At 35.4% G+C, this 16821-nt stretch overlaps 1 protein-coding gene across 3 annotated transcripts in view; it reads right to left on the bottom strand.

Moving 5' to 3' along the window:
* The window catches only part of COL21A1 (collagen type XXI alpha 1 chain), a 300511-nt gene that overhangs the window by 119161 nt on the left and 164529 nt on the right, over window positions 1-16821 (bottom strand). For all 3 annotated transcript variants that reach the window (XM_074398177.1, XM_074398176.1, XM_074398178.1), the window contains exons 2-3: window positions 16027-16152; window positions 12351-12902 (exon numbers count right to left, since the gene is read on the bottom strand). In XM_074398177.1, coding sequence (XP_074254278.1) covers window positions 12351-12902; window positions 16027-16114 — 640 coding nt within the window. In that variant the 5' untranslated portion in view covers window positions 16115-16152. The remainder of the gene's footprint in view (window positions 1-12350; window positions 12903-16026; window positions 16153-16821) is intronic.

Below are 16821 nucleotides of genomic sequence, written 5' to 3'. Positions count from 1 at the left end.
TAATTACCTTAAAGGTAAGTTGTTATACTTTTTAATCAAAGTACATAGAAAGGCTGAATGGATTAGAGTTACAGATCTAAATATATACTGTCTATGAAAGACTATACCCTGGGCAACATACCAAAATCCCATCTCTACAAATACGAAAACAAAAGCAAGCAAAAAACAACAACATTATCTGGGCATGATGGCATGTGCTTGTAGTCACAGGTACCCAGGAAGCTGAGGTGTAAAGAATGACTGAGTATGGGAGGTTGAAGCTGCAGTGAGCTATGATCATGCCACTGCACTCCAGCCCTAGCAACAAAATAAGACCCTGTCCCAGAAAAGAAAAAAGGAGAGGACAGAAGAGGGAAAGGGAGGGGAGGAGAGAGGAGGGGAGGCAAGGGGAGGAGAGAAGAAAAGGACTCACTTTAAATGTAAGGACATATATAGGCTGTAACTAAAAAAATGAAAAAAGATACTCCATCTAAATGGTGGCCAAAAGACATCAGAGATGTCTATACTTATATCACACAGTACAAAACTATAACAAGAGACAAAGAAAGATATCCTATTATGATAAAAGGGTTAATTCACCAGGAAGATATAATAATTATGATTATATATGCAATTAACATCATGCCCACAAAAATATGAAGTTGACATTTACAGAACTGAAGGGAGAAATAGGCAAGCACAATAATAGTAGAGGATTTCAATAATGATTAGAACATTCAAACAGAAGATCAATAAGGAAACAGAAGAGTTGAACAATACTATAGACCAAATGAACCTAGCAGACACATATAGAATATTCCACCCAGCAGCAGCAGAATACACATTCCCTTCAATTGCACATGAAACATTCTCCAGGACAGGCCACATGTTAAACCACAAAACATGTCTTATTTAAGAAGTCTGAAATCATACCAGTATGTTTTCTAATCGTAATGGAATAAAACTAAAAATTAATAACAGGAGGAAAATTGAAAAATTCACAAATATGTAGAAATTTAATAACACACCATTGAACAACCATTAGGTCAAAGAAGAAATCAGAGACAAAGTTAGAAAATACCAGGTGACAAACAAAAACACGACATCCAAAATTTATGACATGCAGGGAAACAGCACTAAGAGAGACGTTTATAGCAATAAATGCCTACATTGAAAAAGAAGAACTATCTGAAATAAACAACTTACACCTCAAAGACCTATACAAAGAAAGACAAACTAAGCCCAAAGTTAGCAGGAGGAAAAAAAAATAATTTAGATGTAAGCAGAAATTAAAAAAATAGAATATAGAAATCAACAAAGCTAAGAGTTGCTTTTTTGCAAAGATCCACAAAATTAACAAACCTTTAACTAGATTAAGTAAAAAGAAGAAGACTTAAAACAAGAAGTGAAAGAAGAGATAGTATAATTTATGCCACAGAAATAAAAAAGATTTTAGTGACTAATATAAACTATATATCAACAAATTCATAACCTAGATGAAATGAGTAAATTCCTAGAACATATAACCTACCAAAACTGAAACATGAATAAACAAAATATCTGAACAGACCTATAACTAGAGATCAAAGGAGATTAAATCAGTAATCGAAACACCCCCCACAAAAAAGCCTAGTACCAGGTGGCTTTAGTGGTAAATTCTACCAAAAGTATAAAGAAGAATTAACATCTAACTCTCTTAAGCTCTTTCAAAAAATTGAAGAGGAGTGAACACTTCTAAATTCTTTTTATAAGGCCAGCATTAACTGATATCAAAGCCAGAAAAAGATACCAAAATAAAGTAAAACAAGTCAATATCCCTGATGAATATAGATGTAAATATCTTCAATGAAATACTAACATAATGAATTTCAGAGCAAATCAAAAACATCACGTACCATGGCCAAATGGGAATTATCCTGGTATGAAAGAGTTTGACATATAAAATCAGTAAACGTGCCATTGATAAAACAAAGGATAAAAATAACACGATCAATCAGGGAGGCTGGCAAGATGGTTGAATAGGAAGAGCTCCAGTCTGCAGCTCCCAGCGAGATCAACACAGAAGGCATGTAATTTCCTCATTTCTAACTGAGGTACCTGGCTAATCTCACTGGGACTGGTTAGACAGTGGGTGCAGTCCATGGAGGGGGAGCTGAAGCAGGAGGGGCAGCCAAAGCAGGGTGTGGCATTGCCTCAACTGGGAAGTACAAGGTATTAGGGAACTCCCTCCCCTAGCCAAGGGAAACCCTGAGGAACTTGCCATGCAGAATGGTGCGCTCTGGCCCAGATACTATGCTTTTCCCATGGTCTTTACAACCCGCAAATCAGGAGATTCCCTCCTGTGCCTATGCCACCAGGGCCCTGGGTTTCAAGCACAAAACTGGATGGCTGTTTGGGCAGACATTGAGCTAGCTGCAGGAGGTTTTTGTTCATACCCCAGTGGCACCTGGAATGCCAACAATGTAGAACAATTAACTCCCCTGGAAAGGGGGCTAAAGTCAGAGAGCTGAGAGGTCTAGCTCAGCAGATCCCACCCCCTTGGAACCCAGCAAGCTAAGATCCACTGGCTTGCAATTCTCACTCCCAGGACAGCAGTCTTAAGTTGATGTGGGACACTCAAGCTTAGTGGCGTGAAGGGCATCCACCATTACTGAGGCTTGAGTAGGCGGTTTTCCTGTCACAATGTAAAAAACCCACCAGGAAGTTCGAATTGGGCAGAGCCCACCACAGCTTGGCAAAGCCACTGAAGCCGGACTGCCTCTCTAGATTCCTTCTCAATGAGCAAGGCATCTCTGAAAGAAAAGTCGCAGCCCCAGTCAGGGGCTTATAGATAAAACTCCATCTCCCTGAGACAGAGCATCTGGGGGAAGGGGTGGCTGCGGGTGTGGCTTCAGCAGACTTAAGCATTTCTGCCTGCTGGCTCTGAAAAGAGCAGCCAATCTCCCAGCACAGTGCCTGAGCTCTGCTAAGGGACAGACTGCCTCCTCAAGTGGGTTCCTGACCCCCATGCCTTCTGACTGGAAGACACCTCCCAGAAGGGGTCAACACCTCATGCAGGAGAGCTCTGCCTGGCATCTGGTGGGTGCCTCTCTAGAGTGAAGCTTCTACAGAAAGAAACAGGCAGCAATCTTTGCTGTTCTCAGTCTCTGCTGGTGATATCCAGGAAAAGGGGATCTGGAGTGGACCTCCAGCAAACTCCAGCAGACCTGCAACAAAGGGGCCTGACTGTTACAAGAAAAACTAACACGTAGAATATCATCAGCATCAACAAAAAGCATGTCCACACAAAAATCCCATCTGAAGGTCACCAATATCAAATACCAAAGGTAGATAAATCCACAAAGATGAGTGAAAACCAGTGCAAAAAGGCTGAAAAATTCCAAAACCAGAATGACTCTTCTCCAAAGGATCACAACTCCTCACCAGCAAGGGAACAAAACTGGACAGAAAATGAGTTTGATGAATTGACAGAAGTAGGCTTCAGAAGGTGGGTAATAACAAACTCATCCCAGCTAAAAAAGCATGTTCTAACACAATGCAAGGAAGCTAAAACCTTTAAAAAAAGGTTAGTTCAATTACCAACTACAATAACTAGTTTAGAGAAAAACATAAATGACATGATGGAGCTGAAAACACAGCAGGAGAACTTTAGGAAGCATACAGAAGTATCAATAGCCAGATTGATCAAGCAGAAGAAAGGATATCAGAGATTAAAGATCAACTTAATGAAATAAAATGTGAAGACAAGATTAGAGAAAAAAGAATGAAAAGGAATGAACAAAGCCTCCAAGAAATATGGGACTATGTGAAGAGACCTACATTTAATTGTTGTACATGAAAGTGGCGGGGAGAATGGACCCAAGCTGGAAAATGCACTTCAGAATATTATCCAGGAGAACTTCCCCAACCTAGCAAGACAGGCCAACATTCAAATTCAGGAAATACAGAGAACACCACAAAAATACTCCATGAGAAGAGCAACCCCAAGACACATAACCCTCAGATGCACCAAGATTAAAATGAAGGAAAAAATGTTAAGGGTAGCCAAAGAGACAGGTCGGGTTACCCATGAAGGGAAGGCTAGCAGAATAACAACAGGTCTCTCTGCAGAAACCCTACAAGCCAGAAGAGAGTGGGGGCCAATATTCAACATTCCTATAAAAAAAAATTTTCAACCCAGAATTTCATATCCAGCCGAACTAAGCTTCATAAGTGAAGGAGAAAATAAATCCTTTGCAGACAAGCAAAGGCTGAGAGATTTTGTCACCACCACTAGGTATGCCTTACAAGAGCTCCTGAAGGAAGTACTAAACATGGAAAGAAACAACCAGTAACAGCCACTGCAAAAACACACCAACTTGTAAAGACCATTGACATTATGAAGAAACTGCATCAACTAACAGTCAAAATAAACAGCAAGCATCATAATAACAGGATCAAATTTACATATAACAATATTAACCTTAAATGTAAATGGGCTAAATGCCCCAATTAAAAGACACAAACTGGCAAATTGGATAGAATCAAGACCTATCAGGCTGCTGTATTCAGAAGACCCATCTCATGGGCTCAAAATAAGAAGATGAAGGAAGATTTATCAAGCAAACGGAAAGAAAAAGAAAAAAAGCAGGGGTTGCAGTTCTAGTCTCTGATAAAACAGACTTTAAACCAACAAAGATAAAAAAAAAAAAAAAAGACAAAGGGCATTACATAGTAATAAAGGGATCAATGCAACGAGAAGGGCTATTCTAAATATTTATGCACCCAATACAGAAGCACCCAGATTCATAAAGCAAGTTCTTAAGACACCTACAAAAGTGCTTAGGCTCCCAAACAATAATAGTGGGAGACTTTAACACCCCACTGTCAATATTAGACAGATCATCAAGACAGAAAATTAACAAGGATATTCAGGAGCTGAACTCAGCTCTGAACCAAGTGGACCTAATAAATATCTACAGAGCTCTCCACCCCGAAACAACAGAATATACATTCTCCTTAGCACTACATTGCACTTACTGTAAAGTTGATCACATAACTGGAAGTAAAACACTCTTCAGCAAATGCATAAGAATAGAAATCATAACAAACACTCTCTCAGACCACAGTGCAATCAGATTAGAACTAAAGATTAAGAAACTCATTCAAAACCACACAACTATATGGAAACTGAAAAATCTGCTCCTGGAAGTACTGAATAAATAATAACAAAATTAAGGCAGAGATAAGTAAAGTTATTTGAAAACAAAGACACAATATACCAGAATCTCTGGGACATAGCTAAAGCAGTGTTTAGAGGGAAATTTACAGCACTAAATGCCCACAAGTGGGAAAGATCTAAAATGAACACCCTAATATCACAAATAAAAGAATAGAGAAGCAAGAGCAAACAAATTCAAAAGCTAGCAGAAGATAATAAATAACTAAGATCAGAGCAGAACTGAAGGAGATAGAGACATGAAAAATCCTTCAAAAAAAATCAATGAATCCAGAAGCTGGTTTTTTTAAAAGATCAACAAAATAGATAGACTGGTAGCTAGACTAATAAAGAAGAAAAGAGAGAAAAATCAAAGAGGCACAATAAAAAGTGATAAAGTGGATATCACCACTGATCCCATAGAAATACAACCTACCATCAGATAATACTATAAACACCTCTATGCAAATATATGAGAAAATCAAGAAGAGATGGATAAATTCCTAGACAAATACACCCTCTCAATACTAAACCAGGAAGAAGTTGAATCCCTGAATAGACCAATAACAAGTTCTGAAATTGAGGCAGTAATTAATAGCCTATCAACCAAAAAAAGCTCAGGACCAGATGGCTTCAGAGCCAAATTCTACTAGAGGTACAAAGAGGACCTGGTACCATTCATTCTGAAAGTATTTCAAACCACAGAAAAAGAGGGACTCCTCCCTAACTCGTTTTATGAGGTCAGCATCATCCGGATACCAAAATCTGACAGACACACACACAGAAAGGAAAATTTCAGTCCAATAACCCTGATGAATATCATGCAAAAGTCCTCAACAAAATACTGGCAAACCGAATCCAGCAGCAAATAAAAAAGTTATCCACCACCATCAAGTTAGCTTCATCCTGGGTTACAAGGCTGGTTCAACATATGCAAATCAATCAACATAATCCATCACATAAACAGAACCAATGACAAAAACCACATGATTATCTCAATAGATGCAATAAAGGCCTCGAATACAATTCAAGACCTCTTCATGCTAAAAACTCTAAATAAAGTAGGTATTGATGGAACGTATCTCAAAATAACAGGAGCTATTTATGACAAACACACAGCCAATATCGTACTAAGTGGGCAAAAACTGGAAATACTCCCTTTGAAAGCTGGAAAAATACAAGGATACCCTCTCTCACCACTCTTATTCAACACAGTATTGGAAGTTCTGGCCAGGGCAATCAGGCAAGTGAAAGAAATAAAGAGTATTCAAACAGGAAAAAAGGAAGTCAAATTGTCTCTGTTTGCAGATAACCTGACTGTATATTTAGAAAACCCCATCGTCTCAGCCCAGAATTTCCTTAAACTAATAAGCAACTTCAGCAAAGTCTCAGGATACAAAATCAATGTGCAAAAATCATAAGCATTTCTATGTACCAAAAACAAACAGAGAGCCAAATCATGAGTGAAATCCCATTTACAATTGCTACAAAAAGAATAAAATACCTAGGAATACAACTTACAAGGGATGTGAAGGACCTCTTCAAGGAAATAACAGAAGACAAAAACAAATGGAAAAACATTCCATGCTCATAGATAGGAAGAATCAATATCATAAAAATGATCATACTCCCAAAGTAATCTATAGATTCAATGCTATTCCCATCAAGCTACCATTGCCTTCCTTCACAGAATTTTAAAAACTACTTTGAATTTTTTATGGAACCAAAGAAAGCCTGTATAGCCAAGACATTCCTAAGCAAAAAAATAAATAAATAAAGCTGGAGGCATCACACTACCTGACTTCAAACTATATTACAAGGCAACAGTAACCAAAACAGCATGGTAGTGATATAAAAACACATATATAGACTAATGGAGCAGAACAGAGGTCTCACAGATAACACCACACATCTACAACAATCTGATCTTTGACACACCTAATAAAAACAAGCAATGGGAAAAGGATTCTCTATTTAACAAACGACGTTGGGAAAACTGACTAGCCAAATGCAGAAAACTGAAACTCGACCCATTCTTTACACCTTATACAAAAATTAACTCCAGATGGAGTAAAGACTTAAACCTAAGACCTAAAACTACAAAACGCTGGAAGAAAACCTAGGCAATACCATTCAAAACATAGGCACAGGCAAAGACTTCATGACTAAAACACCAAAAGAAATGGCAACAAAAGCCAAAATAGACAAATGGGATCTAATTAAACTAAAGAGCTTCTGCACAGCAAAAGAAACCATCATCAGAGTGAACAGGCAACCTACAGAATAGGAGAAAATTTTTGCAATTTATTCATTTGACAAAGGTCCAATATCCAACACCTACAAAGAACTTAAACAAATTTACAAGATAAAAAACAACCCCATCCAAAAAGTGGCAAAGGATATAAACAGACATTTCTCAGAAGAAGACACTTATGTGACCAACAAGTATATGGAAAAAAGCTCATCATCACTGCTTTAGAGAAATGCAAATCAAAACCACAATGAGATACCATCTCAACCCGGTTAGAGTGGTTAAAAAGTCAAGAAACAAAAAATGCTGGAGAGCACGTGGAGAAACAGAAATGCTTTTACGCTGTTGGTGGGAGTATAAATTAGTTCAATTGTGGAAGACAGTGTGGCAATTCCTCAAGGACCTAGAACCAGAAATACCATTTGATCCAGCAATCCCATTACTGGGTATATACCTAAAGGATTATAAATTATTCTACCATAAAGACACACACACATGTTTATTGCACCACTGTTCACAATAGCAAAGACTTGGAACCAAATCAAATGCCCATCAATGATAGACTGGATAAAGAAAATGTGGCACCTATGTACCATGGAATACTATACAGCCACAAAAAAGAATGAGTTCATGTCCTATGCAGGGGCATGGATGAATCTGGAAACCATCATTCTCAACAAACTAACACAAGGACAGAAAACTTTACACATGTTCTCACTCATAAGTGGGAGCTGAAGAATAAGAACACATGGACACAGGGAGGGAAACATCACACACTGGGGCCTGTAAGGGAGTGGGGGGCTAGGAAAGAGAAAGCATTAGGAGAAATATGTAACGTACATGACAGGTTGATGGGTGCAGCAAACCACCATGGCATGTGTATACCTGTGTAACAATCCTGCATGTTCTGCATATGTATCCCAGAACTTAAAGTATAATAATTTTAAAAAGTTAAAATAAAAATAAATAAATAACATTATTATCTCAATGGAAGCAGAAAAAAAAATTAACAAAAGTCAGAACTATGTTGTGATAAAAGCACTCAACCAGCAAGGAAGAGAAGGAAACTGCTTTAACATAGTAAAGACCGTATTTGAAAAGTTCACAGCTGACATCACACTCAATGGTAAAATGTTAAAAGCTTTTCCTCTAAGATGAGGAACAAGACAAAGATGTCTAATTTCACCACTTCTATTCAACACTGTACCAGCCAGAGGAATTAGACAAGTAAAAGAAATAAAGGCATTCAAATAACAAAAGAAATAAAATTATCTCTGTTCACAGATAACACAATTATAAATGTAAAAAACCCTAATGATTCTACATAAGATTCCAAGCCAAAAAAAAATGGTTAGCAATTATTAGCAATTAAATGGCTAGCAGTTAAGCAAAGTTGCAAGATACAAATTCGACCTATAAAAATAAGTTGTATTTCTACATAGTAACAATTTTAAAAATTAAGAAAACAATCCCATTTACAAAGCATAAAAATAATACTTAGAAATGAACTTAACCAAAGAATCAAAAAACTTGTACACTGAAAACTGTACAACACTGATGAAAGAAATTGAAGAAGAAATAAATGGAAATATAGCTTGTGTTCATTGACTGGTGGAAAACATTATTTTAAAAGTCCACACTGTCTAACACAATCTATAAATTCAATGCAATCCCTATAAAAATCCTAATGACATTCTGTACAGAAGTAGAAACAGCATTTGTAAAATTCCTACGAAATCTCAAAAGACCTCAAACACTCAAAACAATCTTGGGAAACAAAAACGAAGCTGGAGACCTCACACTTACTGATTTCAAAATATATTTCAAAATTGTAGTAATGAACACAGTATGGTAATGACATGAAAACAAACATATAGACAAATGGAACAGAATAGAGAGTCTAGAACACACTCTTGCATGTATCAGTGAAATTATCTTTGACAAGGGTAGCATGACTGCCGGATGGGGAAAAAACGGTCTCTTCAAGCAATGGTGCTGAAAAAACTGGATATCCACATGCAAAAGAATAACAGTGGACCCTTATTTTACACCATACACACACACCAAAAAAATAAATAAAGTCTTAAACATAAGACCTGAAACTATAAAATTTCTAAAACAAAAACTAGGGAAAGTCTTCATAACATCAGTATGGTAATGATTTCTTGGATTTATTCCCAAAGCACAGGCAACAAAAGAAGCAAAAACAGACTACTGGGATTATAGCAAACTAAAAAGCTTCTGTGCAGGAAAGGAAAAAAAAAAAAAAACACTGTAAAGAAGCAATCTACGAAATGGGATAAAATATTTACAAACCATATATTTAATAAGGGGTTAATATCCAAAATAAATAATAAACTCCAACTCACGACAACAAAAAAAACTGATTAAGGAATGGGCAAAGGACTTGAAAAAACATTTCAAAAACGACATACAAATGACCAATAGGTATATGAAAAAATGTCCAACATCACTAATCATCAGAGAAATGCAAAGCAACATTACAATGAAATGTTATCTCATACATGATAGGATAGCCATTACCAAAAAAAAAAAAAAGAAAAAAAAAAAACAGAAAGAGGAAGGAAAGGAGGGAGAGAGGGATAAAGGAAGAAAGAAAGGAAGGGAGAGAGGGAATGAGGGAAGCAAGGAGGGAGGCAGATCTCAGTCAAGCAAGATGAATAATTTCCAAAGTTATGCTGTAAAACACTGTGCTTACAATTCACAATACCATACACTTAAAATTTTATTAGGAGACCGGGTTTCATGTTATGTGTTTTACATGGTGGTGGTGGGGGGGGGGGGTTAGAAAGATGAAGAAGAAGGAGGAAGGAGGAGGAAGGAGGAAGAAGAGAAAAAGAAGAAATGAGGAAGGAGGAGGAGGAGAAGCAGACTTTCACACAGATAAAGGAACCAACACCCTCAGAGAAAAGAAAGTATTAGAGACAATTCTTCCAGAAAAATAATAGGTTCATAAAGATGAAATAAACTGTGACAAATATTATTTAACTCAGTATTTTGTTCATTGTAAGTCAACCACAGCAGAGTATAAAAACAGTATAAGGAAATAGTCATCCTACATGTTAAACACTTCAAAGTAGAAGTTAAGTGTATGTCAAAGGAAAAGTATGTGAATTTGTCAAATGATTGAAATACAGATCACATGGTTTGTGGCTGTAGTGATGTAGCAATGTTTTAGTTTAGTGCATTAATCATACCCTAATACAGTATAAAAAGTCAAGTGAAGAATACCTGGATAAATTCCGGAAGTGAAATTTCAAAAACTACATTTTAAAAGATGACTACTGTGCAGCAGATATGAGAACTAATTAGACACAGAAATTATTTACATCTTTTTGAATGTGGATGGAAATATTCTTGGCAAGATTTCAATTTTCATTGTGTTTGTAGATAACAGTTTAGCTAAAGGAATTTTAAACTCTTTTAAGCACACCTACTCTTTCATGTGTAGAATCATTAAAGAATGCATTTATCAAAATACATATCTACAGAAAAAGCCTCTGAAGCAAATATTGAACAAACATCTTATCAGTTACATTTATATTTAAGGATAAAAATGAATAAGTAAATGTCTCCAGGAAAAATCTGTTTTAAGCATGAAATATACCTGGCTTTAATACCAAAGAATTCTAGCTAATGTGACCACATATTAAAGATATAAGTCCCACTGGCCTGTTCAGGATGATAAAACTCAATGTAGTCTTACTACTAGAGATTCATAAAAAAGAAGTACTGTGGTGGTTATTTGTACTGTTATTATAATGACTTTAAGTTCATGGAAGAAAACATTTAATTTTTTATAGTCTCTTAAATATGAACATTTAATAATGTTTTTCTCTACCATATCCCACAAGCAAATATGAAGAAAACAGAGGAATTAATGATATAATTTGTTTCCTAACCCATAAACACAGAATTTTTCTGTCAACTGTGAAGCAACTCATTTTTTGAGTTTCTGTAGGCAAACTAGAAAATTCTTATAACTTTTATTTTTTAATATTATAGGCATTTAGTGTACCATATACTTAGAAAGGTAATATTCACTTAAATGAATATTACCAAAATTGGCACCTTCCAATACCATGCAGTTATGATGAACATGAAGTTAGATTTCATGAAATGATATAAACATAATTGATAAACTGTTATTTTCAAATATTCTGTGAAAGGGGAGTTAATTTTTTAAGTGCAATTTTAATATTTTTCCCCTTTAAAAATGTCAGTAATTTGAAGCTTTTTTCTGAAGAAATAATGAAATTCTAGTTCAGAATTACATGTGAGAATATTCATTGTCACTTATATTAGCAAAACTTAGAAATTAAATGTATAAAAACAGGAAAATTTTAAAATAAATTACAACAGAAAATTATCTGCTATCCTGTGACTAGAGTATAAAAATTTTATACACAAGAGTATATAATAATACAAAAATAAAAAAATGAAATTATATATACAATAGTATCTTGATATAAGCAGAAGGATAAACTTAAAATACACTGCGGGGAGAAAAGGAAAAAAACTAGAAGGTAAAATACAGGAAAAACTCATTAACAGGGGCAATACGATTATGTGTGGTTCACTTTTTTTTTTAATTTTTTGTACCTTTTTTCTACAATCTCTACAATGGACATGTTATAATTGAAAGGAAAAATAAGCAATAAAGTTACAAAATACTGTATTTTCCATACGTAGATTTTTTTGTTTCTAAAAACCAAAATTTATCCTAAATACCTATAACACAAAAAATTATGCTCACAGTATAAATATAACATTTATAACATTATAGGTAATTGACATTAAATATATCGATCTACACCAGTGTTAATGAACAGATTATATCAAAATGTAAAAAGCACAAGTATTAATTGTTTCCAAATTGTATTAAGGCATTTTAAGGCTTACCTTCACAAAGTTTCTGCTTCATCACTTCCCTTATTTTGGATATTGCAATATAGTCTTCTACATAAAACACATAAGTTGATGAAGGCTTGTTGGCAATCGCTCTAAGTTCTGCATCTTCTGTTTCTGAACCAACACCAATGGCAAATAATGTTATCTTACTATCTCTTGCTGCTTCGGCTGCATCCTTGACTTCATCTTGGGATTTGCCGTCCGTAAGTACCACTGCTATCTTAGTCAGAAATCGTGAGGACTTGGCAAAAAGGTAATCAAGTGCAAACTGGATGGCCTTCCCCGTTCTTGTGTTTCCTCCTAAGTAGAGTATGGATTCCACTGCTGCCATCAGATGTTCTCCTGAATTATAGCTTCCGAGAGGAATCTCCAGCACAGGGTAGTCACTATATTGAACCACCCCAACTTGAATAAATTTTGGTCCAATGTCAAAGTTTCTTGTGATATTGATGAGCCACTTTTTCACTATTTCAAAGTTTTCTGGGCCAACACTATAAGAGCCATCTAAGATGAAAACTAAATCTGTTGGAGCAGTACGACAACCTAAGCACAAAAGAAAACCATTGTAACACATCTTTTACATGAAAAGCACAAAGAGGGAGATTTTAAACCTATGAGTTTCAGCTATACACTCATATCATTGCTTATTTTAAATTATCAATGAAATATGTTTCGTTTAAGGCTAACCTGAAATACTTACAAAAATATAAGCCAATCAATAGGGAGAAAAACATTAAAAATGAATTTGCTAACAACTTCAGGACTTAGCTAGCCAATAAAATTTCATCTTCAATGTATTAATAATTGATAAATGTTACATGAACCAAGATCACCAAATGAATCAACTTTTGCATTATATCCAAGATGGGTTTCTAAAGGTCTGATGTCTCATATTCAGTGAATGATGTGGTCAGAATACGTCAGCTTGTACTAAAAATCCGTGGTCAAAGATATAAAGCTATTCCTTGCCTAGTAGAAATAGAGATTCTCATTTTAAGATACCAGGAAACACGTTTGTGGTCAGCACATCCTAGGGTCCTTTTGGGGAAAAAAATACTATCTTTGGTGCAAGTTAATTTCAACAAGTTATAAGCAGTTGTAGAAAGAAAAAAAGTCTTAACTCTTTTTTACAGTACACATATCATGTCTCTAACCCTATTTCATTCATTCAGTTTATTTATACTAAATACCTACTCTGTGCCTGACATCACACTATGTATTGGGTTCAAATATATATAAGATATCTCAAAAAGCTCAAAGTATGGTCAGACAAAAAAGAGACTGGTTAGGAACAGTGCAAAATACTATGAGAACATTTAGGAGTGGGTGGCAACGTAACTGTGGAAGGTCAGGAAAAGTTTTATGGGAAAGCTGACAGGCAATCAGGGATCTGAAACAAGAGCATTAGTTAGGTGAAGAGGACGATATTCTAATAAAAGGGAAGAGCAACTGCAAAGGCCCAGAGCTGGGAGACAAACACAGACTAAAAGATAAACTGGTTTGTTAAGGCAATTCCAATAGTTTGGTATGGCTGACAGAATACCATCAGAACAGCTATAATTGCCTTCTCATTCTCTAACTTCTGTACTCAAAGCAGCAATAATAGCTATTCTTTATAGCCCACATGATAATGAGATAATTTTATATTCATGCTTTGTTTTACATTTAGCATGTTTGCATTTATCACAGGGGAAGTCACATATCCCTGAAGATGTTCAGAATGAAGGTAAGCTAAAAGTCTTATGCTTTTATTAATATTTTTTTCTTTTTTGCATTTTAGGTTTTGGGGTACATGTGAAGAACATGCAAGTTTGTTGCATAGGTACATACATGGCAGTGTGATTTGCTGCCTTCCTCCCATCAACTATATCTGGAATTTCTCCCCATGCTATCTCTCCCCAACTCCCCACCCCCCACTGTCCCTCCCCTATTTCACCCTATGTAGTGATCAGATGACCAATTTAAAGTTATAATAAAGTTATTTATTTTCTGCATGCATTTGCAAGTATGATATCATAATTGCAAAGGATAATATTAAAGAAAAATTATTTATTGACAATTATTATTCTTAGCATTTTGCATCTCCTTAGGAATAAATCCATTGTTTTTCTTTTTCCCTTCCTTTATGGCTATTTACATATTTGGGATGTTGACGAGGCTCACAAGAAGTGACCCCAATCTTATAATCATCTTAACTCACTCATCACAGTCTAGCAAAAATAAACACTAACACAAGACTATATGTATAATAGTCAAGAGGTTCCAAAAATAAATGAATTGCCAAAATACGGATTTGTCTCAAAAATATATCTGTGATTATGACATTACTCCTAAGACGCTCTACTGCAGGTGGTAGTATCCTCAGAAGGGTGTACGGGACACAATTCCAACAGCCTCTGCCAAGGCAGTCACTGCCAGAGGTCAAGGCAGGGATAGCAGAAATGGAATTCTACCCAGAGGCAAATTTGCTAACCCAAGGGAATGCAATTTTTCTGTTATTTTTGGAAGCTGGATGGACTAGGATTAAACGGTTATGCTTGTATTGGTTTTTTTTTCGGGGAGACAAAAGGATAGGAAAGTTGTGTTTGCAGAGCTTTTCAATGTTGGCCCTTCCTAAATACTGAGGCTCATTGTTGTCTGAAATTGCTAGTGTTTGTGAGCCACCTGATGCAGCGGTTTTCACTCTTAGGTTATTCTTGGCCCTTCCTACCCTTCTTCCTGTCACAGAGCCACAGAGCATATATTTCATAACTTTAAAGTTAGTCAAGAGCATGGGCACACAAGCAAATGATGCCATTTATAAGCCCTAGACATAATATCTGTCCTAAGAAACCTCTTCCTTAGAGAGATGAATGACATAATAGAAAAGGAATGGGATTGAAGAGCAAAAACAGAGTTCAAATCCTAGTTACTGCCCTCACAAGCTGTGTGACACTAGGTAAGCCCCTTCACTTTTTAAAATCCCTTTTCCCACCCATGAAAAAAAACAAAGGAAAGGGTGTTCACATTATAGAGTACTTGCGTGAATTAAACTATAAAAGTGTTATGCAAGCTTTAAATATTATTGTATGAATACATTTTAAGCCAAGTTGAATCAAATTGTCAAACCATCTCATTTAACTTCTATAGAAACCATAGTTAATTTACAGTAGGGTATTTATGAGTTTTAAAATGTGAATATAAGCAAACTTTTTTAAAAAAATTGTTATCTCTAAATGACAGTCTGGGTAAAAGAACTATAGTTAATATAGCTCTTTATCTCTTTACACAGACTTTCCCAAAAGCAATAACAACATTCACTGAGATGTACTGTGCTAAGCCATTCACATGCATTATCTCATTCCGTCCTGATAACCAATCTACAAGGCTTCCTTTATCTTTCTATCACGCAGTCAAAAGTGGCTGAACAGGGACTCAGTACCAGGCTGTTTGTTCCAAAGCTCGATGTGTTAATTGAATAAACTATTGCCATAGAGTCATCTCAAAATTATCTCTGAGGGAAGCTTTTCTTCTCAGTTAATGAGTAACAGCAATTCGTTTATTTCAGGGAGTTACAGAATCAAAGATAGTAAGAACGAAATCATTAAAACCATTACTTGAACTCCCCTAGTTTAATTTTCAGATTAATTTGTTTATAATAAAAAAGGACAATGCTCATAGTTCTTACTTGATCTTATTTCCCCATCTTCAGCTAACACAGAATTCTGAAGAAGCAGGACCAAAACCGTGCAGACAAATGTAATATAGTGAGCCATGTTTCTGTTTTCGTTCTAATATTTTGGCTTTAGGATTCCTAGGGGGAAAAAAAGGCAGGTTAAATATATTAATTAAAGTCAACACCTGGCCCTTATACATTTACATTTTGGAATTACAAGACCCAATTGAAGTACAACAAATTTTGTGACTATAAGAATTAACTTAAGTGTGTTTAAAATAGCAAAATTTTAAATATATTACCACAAGAGGACAATAAATAAGGGCTAAAGACCATGATAAATCATAATGCACAATTGTCTTCAGAGAAGTATACACATTTTCTAAAATTTGAGCTTTTTGCAAATATTTACTAGAATTTATCCTTTGGGCATAGCCTGTAAACCTTATCACATTCTTTGTAATATCTGAATGTTATCAAACATTTTTCTTTTAAATATTTAAGGAACACTCAGAATATTTAGCTGATAGGATTTGATTTTTAAAATAAGATGTAATTATAAACATTAAGACCTGTTTTATTTAATTCATAAACACCCAGTTACATCGTTTTAATACACTATCTAAAATCAGTCCAAGGACTTCATTTCTGGTTAGAATGTGGATAGTTGCGAGAGATTGTCACTTAAAACAATGAGTACCTACCAGAAAAAACTACAAATTCATATGCTTTTAAACCCAGCAGAAATGAAATAATTTAAAGAAACATAAAATAACTAAATTCCAGAAGTTATTAAAGTTTGTCATA

This window comes from Saimiri boliviensis, chromosome 4 (assembly GCF_048565385.1).
Source record: "Saimiri boliviensis isolate mSaiBol1 chromosome 4, mSaiBol1.pri, whole genome shotgun sequence".
NCBI classification, from domain to species: Eukaryota; Metazoa; Chordata; class Mammalia; order Primates; family Cebidae; genus Saimiri; species Saimiri boliviensis.
The sequence above is the reverse complement of the archived record's forward strand: the minus strand, read 5'-3'. Positions and strand labels throughout refer to the sequence as shown.